Source organism: Ailuropoda melanoleuca, chromosome 8 (assembly GCF_002007445.2).
Source record: "Ailuropoda melanoleuca isolate Jingjing chromosome 8, ASM200744v2, whole genome shotgun sequence".
NCBI classification, from domain to species: Eukaryota; Metazoa; Chordata; class Mammalia; order Carnivora; family Ursidae; genus Ailuropoda; species Ailuropoda melanoleuca.
This window is the reverse complement of record NC_048225.1, coordinates 37,616,474-37,635,109: the sequence shown is the minus strand read 5'-3', so window position 1 is coordinate 37,635,109 and position 18,636 is coordinate 37,616,474. Positions and strand designations below refer to the sequence as shown.

The 18,636-nt window shown below is 46.8% G+C and overlaps 1 protein-coding gene across 5 annotated transcripts in view; it reads left to right on the top strand.

Annotated features, from left to right (window-relative positions):
- Positions 1-18,636, top strand: part of FAT3 (FAT atypical cadherin 3) — a 671,276-nt gene that overhangs the window by 627,035 nt on the left and 25,605 nt on the right. For all 5 annotated transcript variants that reach the window (XM_002920733.3, XM_019801263.2, XM_034666166.1 and 2 more), the window contains 3 exons: positions 5,541-5,675; positions 7,521-7,678; positions 14,411-14,879. In XM_002920733.3, the coding sequence (XP_002920779.1) occupies positions 5,541-5,675; positions 7,521-7,678; positions 14,411-14,879 (762 nt within the window). The remainder of the gene's footprint in view (positions 1-5,540; positions 5,676-7,520; positions 7,679-14,410; positions 14,880-18,636) is intronic.

Here is an 18,636-nt window from a genome sequence, read left to right as displayed (position 1 = left end):
ACGTGGAAACCTTCTTTCGGAGAAGAGCCACATCGTGGGCACCTTTCTCCTTGTGAGGCTGTGTACAAGGTTCTGCCTGCGACAAGGTGGCCGAGGGGCTGAGCCCGCGGGGGCCTGGCACGCTGAGGGATAACACGCTGCAGGCCTCAGCTTGTGTCTCCCAGCCACACGGCGTCTCCTGTCGTCTATCACCTTACAAATCGTGAATTTGACCCCAAAAAGACAGCAAGAAAACGATTACAATTGAGTTCAGGTTTCTGCCACGAGGCTGAGTCAAATTAGTGTCTTCAGTTTTGAGACCTTGTAATAATTTGTTTTTACTTCAAGTTTTTCCCTTTAAAAATTGCCTTCACAGATGCCTGGGTGGCTTAGTCGGTTAAGCGTCTGCCTTTGGCTCAGGTCATGATCCCGGGGTCCTGGGATCGAGTCCCACATCGGGCTCGTTGCTCAGCAGGGAGCCTGCTTCTCCCTCTGCCTGCTGCTTCCCCTGCTTGTGTGTGCGCTCTCTCTCTCTCTCACACACACACACACAAATAAATAATAAATAAAATCTTTTAAAAAGTAAAAATTGCTTTCACCTACGTTAGCCCATTTAATCCTCACAACTCTATGGTTATTATCCTCGTTTTTCAGAAAAGGAAATCGAGGCTCAGAGAAGTTAAGTGACCTGTTCAGAGCCACACAGTACATAAGTGGAATAACTGGTCGGAGCCGAGCTCCAGGCCTGCTCTTTGTGGCTGCAGATCCTTTCCTGTTATGCTGTACGGGCTTCTTGAGGGGACCTGGGCGTGGGGAGCAGAGTTCTCTCTGCCTGCTTCGTGCTTGCGGAGTTGCTAAAAACATCCGATCCTTCTATCCTGCCACAACAAATGGCATTGGTGGGTGTGATAAAGTGGGCCCCTTCTCCCTTCGTGCTGACTCTGGCACCAAACCGATGGATGCCTGCAGGCGCGGAATGTGTAAGCCTCAAGCCTCCACCCCCCGCGCTGTCACTGATCACAGCGAAGTTAATTAAACCTGGATTATTTAATGATACTTAATAAGATAAACTTCCTCCCAGAGGCCAATGGGACCTGACACTGTTGTCTCATAACTATTACTATGATAAGGCACCATCCGCGGCCAGAAAGAGGGTCTTTCAGACTCACAATAGTAGTGTCTGTACTTTCATGAGAGGAGGGTGATATAAACATGGGATTTCTAAAAACAAGTGAACCCCTCAGCATCCATTTAAAGCATACTGGGTTTCAGGTTGCTAGAGAATGTAGGGTTTTGGCTGGAAAGAGGCTTATCATCCCCAGGAAAGTGTCCCTGGGACCCAAACACCTGGGTGTATCTGAGGTCGAGGACACACATTGTTCAGCGTTGGCATACAAAGGTCAAGTCCCTCTAACAATACACATGTCAGAAAGGACTTAATATCTTATTCTAATTGATAGGGAAGGAAGAACTACAGTATCGTACATGGGGGATATTCAGTTTGGGGAAAACTGTTTTTCGTAGCCAGAAGTCTTTCTCTATTCGTAATAGACCGCAGTGTGTGCACATGCTCACATCTGTCCCCAGCTAGGGAGGACGTTACGTTTTACACCAACCTCCGGCCTCTAATCTGCCCTCCTGCTCTCTTGAGCCACGGGAGAGCGGACCGAGCATGAGCAGAGCGAGCTGACAGCTGAATGCTTACGGCTGCTCCCGTCTGGGGTGAGGACTTGGTGGGGGAGGCCCCGGAGGATTTTTAATGCATCAAGAGACAGATCACTTGCCAAGAACTGTCCCCCTTGCCTTAAAAAGCCTATTAAAAATAAAAAGAAAGAAAAAGAACCTATTAAAGTCAATGGCTGCTAGAATGAATAGAAATATACTTATTATATATCTAATATGTATATTAATATTATTACTTTTTAAATGCACATCTTATAATACTTACACTAATGTATTTTTTTAACATATCCTCCAGCTAGTTTTTATAATGGGCACTGGATCTCACATAATCTATTAATTTAGTGGGTGTAATTATATGGATTCTATGGTTATGACATGAGAAAAAAAGAAAAAGCTGTGAGTTTGAACCCCAGCTGCTGGTCTGAGTGGCTTTGGCTCTATCCCAAGATAAGAGAGATGGTGACAGAGTAAGAAGCCTTGTGCCAGCTACCAGGGCAGGGCTGATGGTAAGAGAAAAGGTAAAAAATGTGGATAAAAGGGAGAAGTATTCAAATGCTGTTTTAATATGAAATACTGTGTTTAGTTTTTATTATATATGCATATAGCTGGTTTTTTTTTTAATCTCACTGTAATTCCTGCAGGAGAAAATAGCTTTACTGTCATGGGTCTGAAACTATCTAGCCCTCTTTTTCCCCCTTTGAAATAGTAGCTTTTAAACTGGACTTTAGATAAGGCACAGTTTCTTAGCAATGAGCCTTGCACTAGAGCAGAAATGGGGTCTATGCTGCTGTGTCTCAGAAATATAGACATGTAGAGAAAGACATCCTTCAGCTGGTGAAAGTAGGACACAGAAAAAGGCATGTCCTTGGAATGGGAAGAAATAGATTTTTTTTTAAAGATTTTATTTATTTATTTGACAGAGAGAGAGACAACCAGCGAGAGAGGGAGGGAACACAGGCAGGGGGAGTGGGAGAGGAAGAAGCAGGCTCATAGCGGAGGAGCCTGCTGTGGGGCTCGATTCCATAACGCCGGGATCACGCCCTGAGCCAAAGGCAGACGCCCAACCGCCGTGCCACCCAGGTGCCCCGGAAGAAATAGATTTCTTAACTATGTAAACAAGCAAGAAATGGCTGTGCTTGGAAGGTGATGCCAGGTGACTCAGAGTTCCAGCTATTGGATGGGATGCATTTTGTGATTCATCTACGCACATGGCCACCTCCATGTGGCCAAGGTTAGCATGGGGCGGAGTTAGCATCTTTGAGCATATACTAACGGACCCACATTTAGGAGCAGCCTAGAAGGGTGCAGGCCATCTGAAACTGAAACAAAGCCACGCACGGAGACAGCGAAGAGTCAGCTGCAGAGTTGTAAACTTTTCATGAAGGAGCGTTAACACACGCAAGCAGTCGAGCCACTCACTACGGCCAGCTCGTTCCCATGAAACACAGCCCCTTGTTCCTCAAAGACTCTCATCCTTCAAGCCTGAATGTAAAATGCCCCCTTCTTATGTGGTCCATATATACAATGGAATATTACTCAGCCATCAGAAAGAACAATTACCCAACATTTGCAGCAACATGGACGGGACTGGAGGAGATTATGCTAAGTGAAATAAGTCAAGCAGAGAAAGACAATTTCTCTTATGTTCCACAAATGAGTGAAACTCATTTGTGGAACATAAGAAATAGCAGGGAGATGGGTAGGAGAAGGAAGGGAAGAATGAAGGGGGGTAAACAGAAGGGGGAATGAACCATGAGAGACTATGGACTCTGGGAAACCAAACTAGGGCTTCAGAGGGGAGGGGGGTGGGGGATTGGGATAGGCCAGTGATGGGTATTAAGGAGGACACATATTGCATGGAGCCCTGGGTGTTATACGCAAATAACGAGTCATGAAACATGGCATCAAAAACTGGGGATGTACTGTATGGTGACTAATATAACAAAATAAGAATTATAAAAAATAGAAATAAAAATAAATAAATAAAATGCCCCTTGTTCAGTGAAGATTCTGACGTTCTCCCAGCAAACGCAATTGTCCCTTCTCTGGTTGCACTCACAGACCTCCATCAAGGCGATACCTTATTGTATCGTCCTCGTGTGTTTGCTGCTTGTTTCCCGGAGGGAGGAAGAGGTGGCATTGTTTCCTTTCGTCTTTGTATGTCCAGGCTTTGGGCACCTGGGTGGCTCAGTCGGTTAAGTGCCTGCCTTCGGCTCAGGTCATGATCCCAAAGTCCGGGGATCCAGCCCCGAGACGGGCTCCCTGCTCAGCAGGGAGTCTGCTTCTCCCTCTCTCCCTCTCTCCCTCCCCCTCTCTCTTTCTCTCTTTCTTTCAAATAAATAAATTAATAATCTATATGTCCAGGCTTATCACTTCTTGGACCCTAAGAAAAATTATTTGCTGAATGAATGCACCAAAAATTACTTTAAAGCTGGTTATCAAAAGCACTTTGAAGATCATAAGGTGGTAGAACAGCTGTTTTAAGTTGCATAAATATTGATAAATACATGGCAGGAGTAAAGATTTCTTGCAACAAAAATAGGAAGATGTATTTTGGGGCACTTATGTCTTTTAGAACCATTTGTAGAGATCATTCCAAATTTTCAGTTGAAAATCCCTTCATCTTCTAAGACTTTGTAAGCTGGATCATTGCCAAGAGTATCTTTTATGGCTGAGCTCTAAACCGGTGGAAAATAGGATTTATGAGTTCTGAGTTTGCTGGTGCTGCTTACATTGCTCTTCTCAAGGATTACAGTTTTTAAATGTTTATACATAGTTAGCATTAAATGTCTGCTTTCTCCTGGACAAAGAAACGACTATATAATGGGACAATATGCTTAATGATGAGGAAGGAGTTAGGATGGAAGGGAGTTTGGTAATGGGTCAGATCCGAGGAAGGAAGCTGCTGATAGCCCGCACGTCCTTGGTTCACAGAAGAGGTATTCCTTTAAGCCACCACTAACCCAGTTGTGGGCGATTTTTCATTTGTGTCTCCTTTCCTATAGTCCTTTTACCACTTAAACTCTCACTACATTGAAAGTGGCCTACTCGCATTTGAAATACCCAAGACTTCTGAATCGTGCAGTTCCTTCGCTGGACCTGCATTAGCCTTCACCACGGTTCAGAAATGACTCACTTGGGTCCTGAATTTTGCCTCAATCAGTTAATCTGCTTTCTAGGATTTTTCTTTCTGAAGGATTAACCTTTCATCGCACCCTGCTGTGAGCATCGAACAGGTAGCAAGAAAACCTGCCTTTGCCGGCAATAATTCAACTGTTTTTGATAGGCAGTAGGGCACCTTATAGCTAATCGATACACGAGTGGGTAGCAGAAGGGATTAGGAAACAATGGGAATTGTGCTTGCGTGACTTAGAATTAGTCATACTTTTCTTTAGAAACGTCTTTTTCTTTCCCCTCTGAAAACAACAGCTAACATCTTCCGAAGTCTGCTCTCGACGTTTTTCAGGGCAGGAAAGAAAAAGGGTGTAGGACAAATGGAAACTCCAGCAATGCATTCGGGTAGCACCATGTGCAGAACCCCACTCCAGTAAATAACGACCAGAGCACGTGCAGTGTGATTTTTTTTCAGCTCCCGTTGGTCCAGTTACGACCTTGGCATATCTGAACCGAAAAGGAAGCGCTCCGTGTATTCTTCGCAGCCAACCTACTTCAGGCTGGCGGTGAGCTTTTAGCCAATGTGGGGACATCTGATGGGCACTCACACCAGGTGAAGCCCATTTGGGTGCTCCTGCTTCTGGGTGGCCCCTTTGTCTCTCAGCCCAGAGCCTCTAGAGCCCAGCTCTGGAACCCTCCCAGCACCCCCTAGAATGTAAGGTGATTCCCTGCGTACTGATCATGTGTGTTTCCTTTTGTCACAGGAGGACTGTGCCCAGGGTCCAACGACCCTTGCACGGAGAAGCCATGTCCAGGGGACATGCAGTGTGTCGGTTACGAAGCCAGCAGGAGACCGTACCTCTGCCAGTGTCCCCCGGGGAAGCTCGGAGAGTGCTCAGGTGCGGAGTGGGGTTCAATTCTGAGGGTCTGGATTCATATTCCTGAATCACTTGCCCTTGAGTAAAGGACACAGACCTAGCTCTCCTGAAAGGCATTTCTGTCTGCAAGCCACATTTACCTTCAGAATGGACCACAGCTAACACCCGCCCTCCCATGTTCTTGGGACATATTACAGCTTCAGCCTGTGCTCAGGAAACACGCAGTGACCGTGGACTCCTTGTATAACAGGAAGACCACACAGGTGTTCTCAGTGGTGTCGCACGGATGTTAAGAGTGTGAAATGGAAAATAGAAGGCCATCGGTTAGGCAGGGGAGTCAGAGTACCCGTGGCATGGCCTTTGATGGTCAGAGGGCTGCACAACCCAGAGCCACAAAACAGAGCTCACCAGAAGGTACAGCTGAGCCAGTGCGGTTGACCTTCCATAGGGCGAGCCCAGCCCAGAGCACCATGTGAGCACACTCTCGGCTGGAGCTGTGTAACGTGCTGCGTGTTCCCGAAAGGAGAGCTGCTCACCTCTGTGTCCTAAAGGAAAGAAAAAAGGAAAAGAAAGAAACGTATTTATGTTATTTCGATCCAAACGATCCTGTTTCCGATCCTCCCTCAACTGAAATACTTTGATTTGCCTATTCCCTGTCACATCTAAACTCTAGAAGGGTATTCATTTTTGGTACCAAGAGAACTCTTTTTGGTAGAGGATGTATTTAAAATACAGGTGCACTGATACCCTTCTTGGAATCCAAGAAATATGTATGAAGTGGTGATTATAACAGCAACTGTAGGGGGAATACAAACCAATGAAGCTTACTATACTGCAAGGCACTCTGCTAAGCATGGGGTTCTAGAAACTCAGCCTCTGCAAAGAGAAGCCCTGTTCTCAAACATGGAAGTCAAAGCTCTTGCACAGGGGATTTCAAGAAAAGAGCTGCCCGTGAAGTGAAGACATCACTGCCACACTTGCCTTTGAAGTCATCCAGGGCTTAGAGTTGAAAGATACTTAGGCTGGCCCTACCCCTCACCCACCCTGTGCACACAGCAGGTGGTATGACAACAAAGCCAACAAGTCTTGTGACTTCAGATGTCACTTTCTGCCCATCTCCCTTCCTTTTTTCTGTGTAGAAAACTTGTGATTGTCCATGATTTTCATCCATTGGATATATTTTCACACTTGCCACATCCCACCCCAGCAAGACAGCTTTTCAGCATCATTTTGCTCATTAGAACATAAAGCTGGATTCAGTACAAAAGAGGGTGAACTCAGGATGCGGCAATGTGGTAGGACTGCAGATTCTGGAAAGGCTAGCCTTGAAATTCGTGGTCAAAAAGTAGAATTGTGACGACCCATGAGCAAGACATGAACTTCCTTCTTTCAACCTTAGTGCCGATGACATCAGTTGGCTATTTGACACTAAGATACTCGGGGACGATGGCTACTCTTTGCAAATGGCCTTATCTTTCCCTTGTTTCGTGGAGTGGCGAGTTTTTGAGTGTCTGAGTGACTGGGGGTGGGCAGGAAGGGTGTATCTGTGAACAGTGCTCATTTTAGAAAATGGGCATTGAGACTCTGAGAAAATTCAGGTTATAGAGCTTACCAAGTTTTCCCTGGCATGAGACCACTGAGATATTTTGGTAGCTGATGAATTAATATTTTTTGCACTTCGGAATTAGAGTGTGGCCTGAAGTGGAGAGAACCTGTTTTTAATCAAAAGCGGCTTCTCCTCAATGCCTTCATTAACTTCCCACGGTCTTTCATCAGCTTGCTTGGTGGTTGTTGGGTGATTTCATGTGTCTCTGACCGTTTCTGGATATTCCCAATACATATGTCTTCTCCTAATGGTCTTTTCAGGGCACACTTCTCTCAGCTTTGCTGGAAACAGTTACATCAAATACCGGCTGTCTGAAAATAGCAAAGAAGAGGACTTCCGGCTAGCTCTGCGCCTGCGAACCCTCCAAAGCAACGGGATTATAATGTACACCAGAGCAAATCCCTGCATAATTCTGAAGGTAATTAAAATGGGTTATCTTTTCCTGCAGTCAGTTCTCATGCTAATATTTTGGCTCTCGGACTGGGGCCCAAAATCTTTTTTTGTCTTTTAAGTTCAGAAGACCAGAAACTGGCTTGAGGGCAAAGAGGGGCCGCCGCGGTACTGGGAAGTGTGCCAACACCCCATTTCCTTTCATACGTTCAGCTTCAGAATTGGCTCTTCGGGTACTGGGGCATCTCTCTCTAGAGTGAGTTCAAGGGCTGCCCTCCTTGAAGCTGTAATCATGCAACAGTTCATTAGAATCTCTTGCTACTCAATCCCACGGCAGGGGTGGTCCTTTAAAAAGATTGGCTGTGTCCTCCTCTCCCATGTGGGCCTGTCCCCACTGACCCCTGAAGGTGACTTCTGTTCTCACTCGGGGAGGAAGTTGGAGATCTAGGGTAGACGACATTCCATACGTCCTGTCATGGCCCCCCATGGCCCACTTGTGCAATCACTGCTAGCCTCAGAAACCCTCCGAAGCAGCCAGGTCTCCTTGAGAGCAAGGCTGGCATTTGTATGCAGCTCAGAGTTTCCGGTGGCATCGTGAATCCAGTGACAACACGAACACTAACGGCTTTATGTGCCTCATTTGTTTTTTATTATAAAGTTAATATAATACATTATTATATATGATCAGCCCCATCTGATCCAGGAGCGAACAGAGACTCAGAAAGGTTGAGTTAGTTACCCAGGGTTGGCCAGCTCACAAGCGCCCAGGGCTGGACCCGCATTCCCATCTTCTCTCGCTGCGTGCTGTCCCCCGGCTCTCAGCCCTGCTGCTACCATCATTTCATCGAAAGTCACATTTGGGGCATCTGTCGACCCGAGGAAGGCTTCCAGCACGGGAGGAGAAGGGAGAGAAGGAGGGAGATGTTTAACCGGACGCTATTCTCCCATTCCCACCAGGTTCCTGTCCCAGCCCATAGTAAGTGCGTTCAGAGGCAGACACAGTCTGACCAGTAGGAAGTGCCCATACAAGTGGAAATGACTGGCAATTTTTTCCTTCCTAGGGTTCTATCACTGGGCTTAATTGGGGTCATGGTGGGCCTTTATAGCTTCTGTCCTTTGATTGTTTGATAGGTCACATCCAAGTCGATGAGGTGACCTGGGCTTTCATCCTGGAGGGAGAGAAGGATGTAGGACATTAAATGCCCGCGGCTTTTCTTATCACACAGACTTGTACTCACCGGCTTCTGGTACTGCCAGGGGCCGTGTGGTGGCCAGAGGGAGGCAGAGGGCAGTTGGGGTTTAAAACTTCCATGGGGAGTCTCCCACTACCCACACTCACTCAACTCAAAAGAGTCATTTCAGCTCTGGGAAAGAAAACAGGAGAAGCTCTGGAGGCACGGTTGTAGCCAACAGTGAATTCAAATCAGATATTCATGGTGGGAGAAGACACAGGCAAAGACCTAAGTCCTGTCTTTCTAACCTCCCGGCCCCTGAAGCCAGCTGCCCTGGGTAGGCGGATCACTCCCTAAATAGCCCTAAGAGGTGGGGTTTTGTGTACTCGCTGGGAAGGGCTCTGGCCCTTCACAGTTACTGGCTCCCGGGGATCAGCCGAAGCGTCACCGACCTCTCTCTCCTTCAAGCTCAAACAGGACTGCTGCTTGCAGAACTTCCCGATGAGGCAAACACTTTCTGCTGGCAGTTCTCTTCTATAGCCTTACGTTTGAGAGAGAACAAAACTACTGGTCCTGAATGGCCAGATCCTAAAACGGAGCTTGTCATTTGACACTTTGCTGGCAGAGGTCTAAAACACACAGGTCCCTGGGGATGGGAAAGAAGAATAATTAAACCTTTTAGGCAGCTGTGGCTCCGAAGGTATATTGTATTTCATGAAACAAGTGTGTTTCTGAAAGTTGTGTAAATTGAATCTCTGTAAATGGAATTCTAATAAACGCTGGATGGTTGCTATTTGAAGGAACCCTTCCATTAATCCCTTTCTGATGTGAATAATCGCCCCCAATCTGTCTGTTCGGTGCGTTTGCTTTTCATATGTTGAGTTTGCCTAAAGCAGGACACAGCTGCACTGAACTATTGCAGATATCCTCCTACAGTCGCCAGGAATAGCCACTTAGGGGATTGGAATCTGTTTGCTTAACATTTCCAGCCTCATGCAAGATTTAATTTCATTGGCTGTAGGTATAGTATGGTCCTTGTACTCGGGTTCAATGATACACTGAAATGCTTTGTTTAAGTTGCACCTCCTGGTTGTTTATATTTTCCCAGTTAGAGCACATTCTCTAAAAAGTAGTTGAGACAATCAATAAGGGTGAAGGGAACCCCTTGAAGACAGTTGAAGAACTGCTTGGGACCTCAAGGATTGAAAATGTTCATGGACAAGGAGCACCACTGTTTCTTAATAGCCATGAAGGCGCTCATTCTTCTGTTGACCATGCTTACCCTGTCTTCTTCCAGAAGAGATTTCAGGCTTACCATAAACACCAAAATGCAATAAGATCAGGGCACCATTAAGATGAAAATAAAAGGTTAAAACCCAACCAAGGAAGTGGGGAAGGACAGAATATCCAGAATATCATCATTGAAAAATCTAGACCAAGGGTTGCTATATCAGTTGAACATAAACCATGACTCTGAATTTTCTGTCAGCCAAACCAAGAATAAAAATAGTGGGATAGGTTCTGTGGCTCTTCTCAAACCTGTAAAAGAAGGTTGTCAGATCACCAGGAGAGATTTATAGCTTTCTCTGTGTATTCGTCTTTTGGGTCCAATGTTATAGCAAGAGCACAAGAAGTCCTTGCTTGTTAATCTAGAAATGTCATTATTTCACGTTGTGAGGAGGGTATAGATGACGCATGGCTTCATGTCGATGATTCTCAGACACAGCTAACTTAAACCCAGGAATAAAAGGAAGATGGTCAGGGAAAGCTCCTTTGGTTTATAAAACAGCCCACTCGGAATGGCCAATCTTTCTGACATAGAAAAGTAACAAGGAAGCCCCCACGAGATTCCAGAGTTTCAAGGATCTGGGTACGAGTATCACTGAGAAGTGAGTTAAGTAATAATTGCAGGATGATAATAATAAGATGCCTAAAAGTTTACAAAGTACTTTACAAAATGCATGTGTGTATTTTTATACTCTCCGGTGCCTAGATAAGAGTGCTTCCTTTTTTGCCTATAAGAAAACAGGTTCAGAGAGAATGGGTGGGCTTGTCCAAACATAACTAGTCAGTAGTGGCTCTGACCCTCTGACAGAGGCAAGAAGGTCAGGAATGCGACAGGTGTTTATCAAAAGAAGAGGTTTGGAGGGCTGGGATGATCATTTATTTATTCCTTTAAGGTATTTTTTTAAGATTTTATATATTTGAGAGAGAGAGAGAGCACGAGGAAGGGAAGGGCAGATGGGGAGGGAAAAGCAGACTCCCCAGTGAGCAGGGAGCCCTGTGTGGGACTTGATCCCAGGACCCCAGGATCACGACCTGAGCCAAAGGCAGACCTTTAACCGAATGAGCCATCTAGACATCCCTAAGGCATATTTTTTGAGCCAGACAACTATTGATGGCAGCCTTGGAAACAGGTTTTCAAAAAGTTCCCTTTACAAAGAATAGTTGATAACCCTCTTACAGGTTTTGGGGCATTAGTGCACTTGCTAGAACCACACGCCAGGGATCTGAAGCAGCAAGACTGTGCCATCGTTTATACTTTTTCACTCAAAATCCTACTTTCCTACAAAATGACTTATAGCTCTGATCTCTTGTCTTCTAAGCCCCATGCCACTCAAGATCCGGGTTAAAGCACATCACTGATCTCCGACAAAACTGAGGACCTAAATATCTCGTAACATTAGAGCCCTGCTCTCAGAATTATGCATTTCATTGAACAAATTGCCTACCTGCCTCTCCCAACCCAGCACATCATTTCAGATCATTGCTGTGGACTTTTTTTTTTTCCAACAGTTTCATGCACAGCACAATTTCTATTAAAATAGCTTGCCCTCTGACTTGAGAAAGCTTTGTCCACTTTAAAGAGAGATCCTTTCACACTGGGTCTACCCTATTCTGGAGACAGAGAAAAACTAAAAATGATCAGAGCATGAGTTTCCAGTGTGAACGGACTCAGACACGAAAGTAGTCTCTTCTCTCCCCGGCATAATATGCTTGTGACATAGGAAAAGAGGACCTTTGCAAAGTTGCCTCTGACATCAGCACTCTGGTGTGTCACCTAGACAAGGCTCATAATTCCAAACTCCTAGAATTTTGAGGGCACAAATCACTTTCGTTGTCCAAAGGCACCAGGCTTCCTATTCATTCAGCAGGTTGCTGCTGTTACTTTTCTCAACAGCAAAGCAAAGTGAACAGTACTCGCTGTTACTATGGGGTCGCTTTATGTTCCTTAGTTACGGAACTTCGATGTACGTGAGTATGTTAGAGCTACATCGGTTCTCCCAGATGAATTTGCAACTTGGTTATTATCCCAAGAAGTAGGGAGTGGGCTTGGAGAGGGGAATGGACCGAGGAATCTATTAATTGCATACATCCTTTTACCAAGCCTTTGATGAATCACACCCTCACCATCTCACTATCTTCCTTGATAGTCTGGGGACAGCGCTTTGTAGCCACGGAGCAGAACAGCAGATGGACTGTGCCAGAGGAAGGAAGTCCCCAAAGTCGCATTTGATCATTTTATTACTTACATTGAAATAAAAATATGGATATTACCCAGGAGTTGTTCCCGAGCAAGTCTGCTGGTATGATTTACAATATCCATTCAGTCCATTTTGTGGAACCAAAAAAAATGACTGAGGCAACAGCATAGATCACCTAGGAAAGCTCTCTGAAAAAAACAAATCTTTGCCTCCGGCCTCTTTACATGGATACATTTGCAGTTCGGAGTGCAGTGTGTATGTATTGCGTACGAGGCAGCTAACCATTCTGCAGTGGACATGGGCTCCTCATAAAATGGGCCATAGCAACGATCTCCACTCTCCACATAAGGGGGTCTCAAGCCCAGAGAGGCCGGCCCGTTTTGTCAGGATGCCTGGGTGTGGCGCCCCAAAACATTCGTGTGTCCCCAGGGCTCTGCCTGGTTCACACAGCCCCCTGCCTTCCATGTCTGCGTGCTCCCGTGGCTTAACTTTATACGCAGGGAGAGAAGGTGCTAGAGAATCCCCAGAGGCAGAAATGCGAGTCCCGGAGGATTAGTTGTCTGTGGGACATACTGAAGCATAGGTAAAGAAATACTCCATTTGTGAGAATGAGTGATAGTGTGACAAAGCCCTATCAGGTCACCCTAAATCAAACGCATGTTGTAAAGAGTGGGTCAGTCTGTTTTCTATGGATTCGTTTGACATTTATACCTCATTCGCTTGCAGAGACTTGGAAAGTCTGCCTTCCCTTCCCTTCCCCTTCCCTCTCTCTGCCCAGATTCTGGCACAAGACCACCAATGTCAGCAGATCCTAAATGAAGGCCTGCTGCACGTGCATGACTCAGATGTTGGCCCCCATGAGACCCCTTTGCTGGGTCATACCAAAAGGCCAGCAAAGTACCTTTTGTTTCACAGTCTCTGGCTGTGAATCCTTTCAGGGCCCAGTATTGGTTTGTTGGCAGGACAGGGATCCAGCATCATTCCCTGGATCCTCAAGCCACCTTGGGTTTCTGAGAAACGAGGATGAGGGTAGACCCCAGGGGATTCAAAGGCCAGCCCGTCTCCCCAGCAACAGTCGAACCTGGGTCTCCATGGAGGACCAGTCCCTGGCCAACAGGTCCTGGCCAGCCACCATCACTCAACAGCACACACTTTCTGAGTTTCCTGTCCCCCTGTGGTTCGTTAGCCTCCCGGAACAGACTTGGATGCCCTCCCTGCCCCAGTACAATCAAAGCAGGCGGGTCTCTATTGTAGCTGACCCTGGACCGGGAGCTGGGAGCATCTACGAGACATAAACAGTTATCCAGAAAAGCCTTTCTGGGGGGGCCAAATGTCATTAAAGATACATAGCTATATTCTAAGCAAATGGCCAGGCCCTGAGCGCTCTGTGGGATAATCTTAACCTAAGTGTCCAGCTGTCCTAAAGAATCGTTTTAAGAATATGCTAGTGTTTAATAGAGAAGGGCTTTAAAATCCTAAGTATATATGAAGGTGGGAAGTAAGAGATCTTTTATTTCTACCTGGCTTCTTTCTCTCCCTCTAGCACACTCACGCACACTTACTTGGGGAGTATGTATGTATTTCTGTGCTTATCTGATTTATGGCCATCTCCCCCACCCCTAAAACATAAGCCCCCTGAGGTCAGAGATAGTAACTCTTTTTGCTCACGGTGGTCTCCATGGTACCTAGAACATTGCTTTGCACATAGTAGATGTTCAATAAATATTTGTAAATAAATACTGAGTTCACAGAAATCATTCTTGTGGTGGGAATAACGAAGGAGGGTACAGAGAATGAACAGACCCCGAAACAAGATACTGCTGTGCCCTTTCAAAGGGCAAAGATCCAAAGAATAGGAACGTTCTTAAATATAATTGTGGATCTGTGCAGCTGTGCTCCTGTTACTAATTACAAGATCTGTGACATTTCAGGCACGCGTTTGCATGGCACATAATGGGGAGAGATCAAGCCACACCAGGCTGAGGACTGGCTCAAAAGCAAGTCCATTCTAGAGGCTTCCCGGGGCCGGAGAGGGAAGAGGGTGTCGGGCGTATATTGCCAGACGCATACTGAAAAGCGCCCCGGTGCTCCTTCCCCACACAGATCGTGGACGGCAAGCTGTGGTTCCAGCTGGACTGCGGCAATGGCCCGGGGATCTTGGGCATCTCGGGCCGCGCCGTCAACGATGGGAGCTGGCACTCGGTCTTCCTGGAGCTCAACCGCAATTTCACCAGCCTGTCCCTGGACGACAGCTACGTGGAGCGGCGCAGGGCGCCCCTCTACTTCCAGACGCTGAGCACAGAGAGCGCCATCTACTTCGGGGCGCTGGTGCAGGCGGATAGCGTCCGCAGCCTGAGCGACACGCGGGTCACGCAGGTGCTGAGCGGCTTCCAGGGCTGCCTGGACTCGGTGGTGCTGAACAGCAAGGAGCTCCCGCTGCAGAACAAGCGCAGCAGCTTCGCGGAGGTGGTGGGCCTGACCGAGCTGAAGCTGGGCTGCGTGCTCTACCCCGACGCCTGCGAGCGCAGCCCGTGCCAGCACGGCGGCAGCTGCTCCGGCCTGCCCTCCGGGGGTGAGTGCACCGGGCCCGGGCATCTGCAGGGCGGGGGGTGGGGGAGGCAGAGGGGCTGGATCGACCCGCGGGAGGGACTGGCTTTTACAGGCTTCACCCACTCGGGTGCTTTCCCTGAGAGGAGTATTCACCGCAAATGCTGGCCGAGCTTCCTACTCCCCTTTAGAAAGGTCCTGGAGCTTGACAGTTACAGAAGTGTCCGGTTTAACCAGTCCTCTCGCAGCAAGTCACCGGCTTAGGGCGGTGACCTCAGGAGGGCAGAGATGCTGTCAAGGCGGCCCCCTCCGTCCCCCCCCTACACACCCTTCCAGGCCTGGGGAGGAATGGGACCCCCTTTTAGGCATCAGCCCTCTTGAGCTGCCTGTGTGTCACTGCAGAATGATTGCTGGTAGTCTGAATCATGGTGTCCCCACACAGCCCTTTGTCACACAGACATGTAACTTCACTAGAAGCTAAAGGGAGGGGAGAGTTGAACCCACCACTCCAGGAATGGAAATACAGTGGAGATGCTTTGGAGCATGCTTTTAAAATGTACGCATTAAAAATAAATCCAGTGACAATTCCATAAAGGGGTAGAAACTCAGGAATAAAGAGAGGGCAATTTACATGAAATCTCAGGACAGATAAACAGTCAATGAGAGCGCGATGATTTACGCCAATAAATTTTTTCCCCAAACGTATATCATGAAGAAGAAAGAAAGAACAAAGTAGGTGAAAAAAGCGGGGGAAGGGAATAGAGGGTTTCTATTGTTTGAGGCAAAAGCCAAGACCATCTAAGTCCTGGGAGTCTGGAAATGAAAGAATCCCTGACTTCCCCCAGATGCGATCTGTGTGCTAACATAAACTAGGTCAGGCACTCCGCTAGTTGAAGGCTCTGCTGCCTTCCGACAGCCCAGCCACTGATCACACTTGAGCCCCTTTGCAGAGTCTCTCAGCAGTGGCGTGATTAGCAAATTTAAACCTTCCTCACAAATCACTTAGAGATTCTGCTGTGCGCATTACCATCTAATGTTCGTGAAGCCCAACTCCAAATTTAGAGTCCATTTTATTATTAGAATGTTATAAACTGTCCCTGAAATGATGCACTGCCGAAATACAGACACCAAAGTTATTTAGACTTGCATATGTTACTGCCACAATGAGGGCCAAGTGCCCTGGGGGGAAATTTCTGCCGTCTCGACTTAAGAAATCTATTTGCTGTTTTTACTGTCTCAGCAGTATATGTAAATAAAGGGTTGTTATGGTGCCATAATTCCCGAATGATGGGCAGTAACTATACTTCAGTGGTTCTATAAACCAGCCCATTATGACAAGTCATGGCCAGTTTTTCACCAGGCAAAACAATTCTGCTAGTGTGAGCCATCCACGATATATAAAAGGAGCATGTAATTAAATTGGGTTGAAACAGAACACCACTCCATGTCAAACGCTGGGTACATAGCCACAAATTGTAGCATACTTTTAACGATGGCAGGACATTGTTTTTGCTGGCAAAACTATGGGCTTCCACGATGGGCTATCTTTAAAATAATAATAACAATAATAATCACCATATTAAGGAAAAAGACAGGGAATCTTGCTCTTCGGCATGCATTTCAATGTTTTTAATTGCCTGAAATCCGTGAGCACAGTATTCAGTGCAGGTATATTCATTAAGTGAGTGTGACTCATATCAGCACGGCAATTTTCCCCTACTTGTTTCTTATCTCATTTGGTTTAACCAGATTTCAGCACTGAGGACGCGCCTGCTATATACTTCTCAAATGGCCTCAAGAACTTGCTTTCCTCTCCCCAGAGGCCCAACCTGGCTTACAGGTTGCATTCTCTTTCATACTCTCCTTTGTCCCCTGTCCCCCACGTCCCACTCTGATTGGGTTTGGGACTGGGATTCCACAAAAGGTCCTCTCTTTTCCAAGGCGATAGAGCCTTCCATCAGTTCAAATGTCTCCTTTGTGCCTAGAGGCTCATGTTTTCCTAAAACAAAGTATCTTTCCACATCTCCATCTATACAGCTCTCTTCTCTCGAGCCTACCCTTTCTTTTGGGTTGAGGAGGCCCTGTGGTTCTTACTTCAGCGACCCCCAGGGCATGACCCAGATGGGGCAGTCTGGGGGTCTCGTGCACAACAGTACTGAACTTAGGGCCAGCAAACTCCTCACCACCTTCCAGGAAATCCACGAACTGGGTTTCTGTTGCTTCCCTAGGAAAATCAAAGGCACAGAATTCCTCCTCTGATGGAGGAGGAGGTATCTACCTGCTCCTGGCTAGCAGGACTAAGACCTCAGCTCCTAAAAAAGAGGAGAGGGAATCCATTTTCTTGCCACCATTATCTGTTAATATAAGAGGAATTTTTCCTAGGACCCTGTATCCTCTCTGCGAATGCCCAAAATTAGGGATAAAAGCAAGGAAAGAAACAACCAATAATTTGGCCTTTAACTCCTATCTGTGAAACTAATTATAAGGTTATTTAAAAGAAAGGAAAAATCATCCTAGTTGTGAGGGGTGGTTTAAAAAAAAACAATAAGACTCGGTCATTAGTGAAAGAATATTCATGCCTTGAAGAATGCCCTCTGGCTGCAGGGGTGTCTAATCACAGAGAGAGAGTCTTGCTTCCCCAGATCAAAGGCTGGGATGCAGGCAGTATTCAAAGAGGGGAATAGGACTAGGGAAAGTAGAGCGAGGTGCTTCCAGTGTGACTGGATGCAAAGGAGAATGCTGGTGACAAAAGTTAATTAACCGAACATCTTGCTGCTGTTTGAACCCTGTGCTGGGTGTCGCTTTAAATTCCAGAACACGTATTTGAGTATAATCACCCCCTTGACCACTGAAGAATGCTGGAATCTTGGTCATCGGCTCTCCTGGGGACAGGCTTCACTCTCAAATTGCGGCTATCCTAGCTCATTGCTCCAGAGCGTTCGGAGTTTTGAAAGCAGGAAACCCACAGCAAGAGGCGTTCTATTTCAAAGAAGCAGGATTCTGCTCTAACCGCCTCCAAACCGAATCAAAATCCTTGGCATGAAGCGGCAAGGGGGCCGCGTCTGCTAGCTCAGAATGACATGGTCAGCGGGTTTGACCAGTGTTATAACTCTAGCTGTCCCGAGAACAAGCCATGGGAACCCCAGGGGAGTTAGAGCCCAGAATGCTAACTTGTAATAAGAGTGTAAGTATGATTCTAAATCAACCGCAGAGGGAAGGCTCTCTCTTGTTAAAGCCTTGAAATGATACGTATTTCATAAACATGAACTGGAAATACCAACCACCGTGGAGAAGAAACGGCCTCGTCCTATTCTGACCCCTGCGTTTCCAGACCCTGTGGGGCAGGGAGCAGCCCACGGAGCACCCACAATCTGGATAAGGAGTCCTCAGTCCTCCCTGCCTTCTCCTGCTCAGCTCAAGCCCATTACTGGAAAAACCTAGTTGAAGCGAAGCTGTAATTTGCCAAAGTCAATGCCACGAGCCAGGCAGTCACCAGGCCAGAAATAGCCATTCTGTCAGCTCTGCATGAGACTAGAAGCCTAACCCTTCAAATGAAAACTTGGTAAACTTGTAAACGCTTAGGAGTTACCACTGATTAGACTCTTTCAAGTGCTTACCTTGTAAGTGCTTAGGCACTGTGACAAGTCTCACAGTACACTGGGGTCAGTACGACTCTTCCCTTCCCCCACCCCCATTTTACAGATTAAAAACACAGGCCAGAGAGCTTAAGTACCAAGCCCAGGGTCACACAGTACAGTGGGGAAGCCAGGATTTGATCCAGG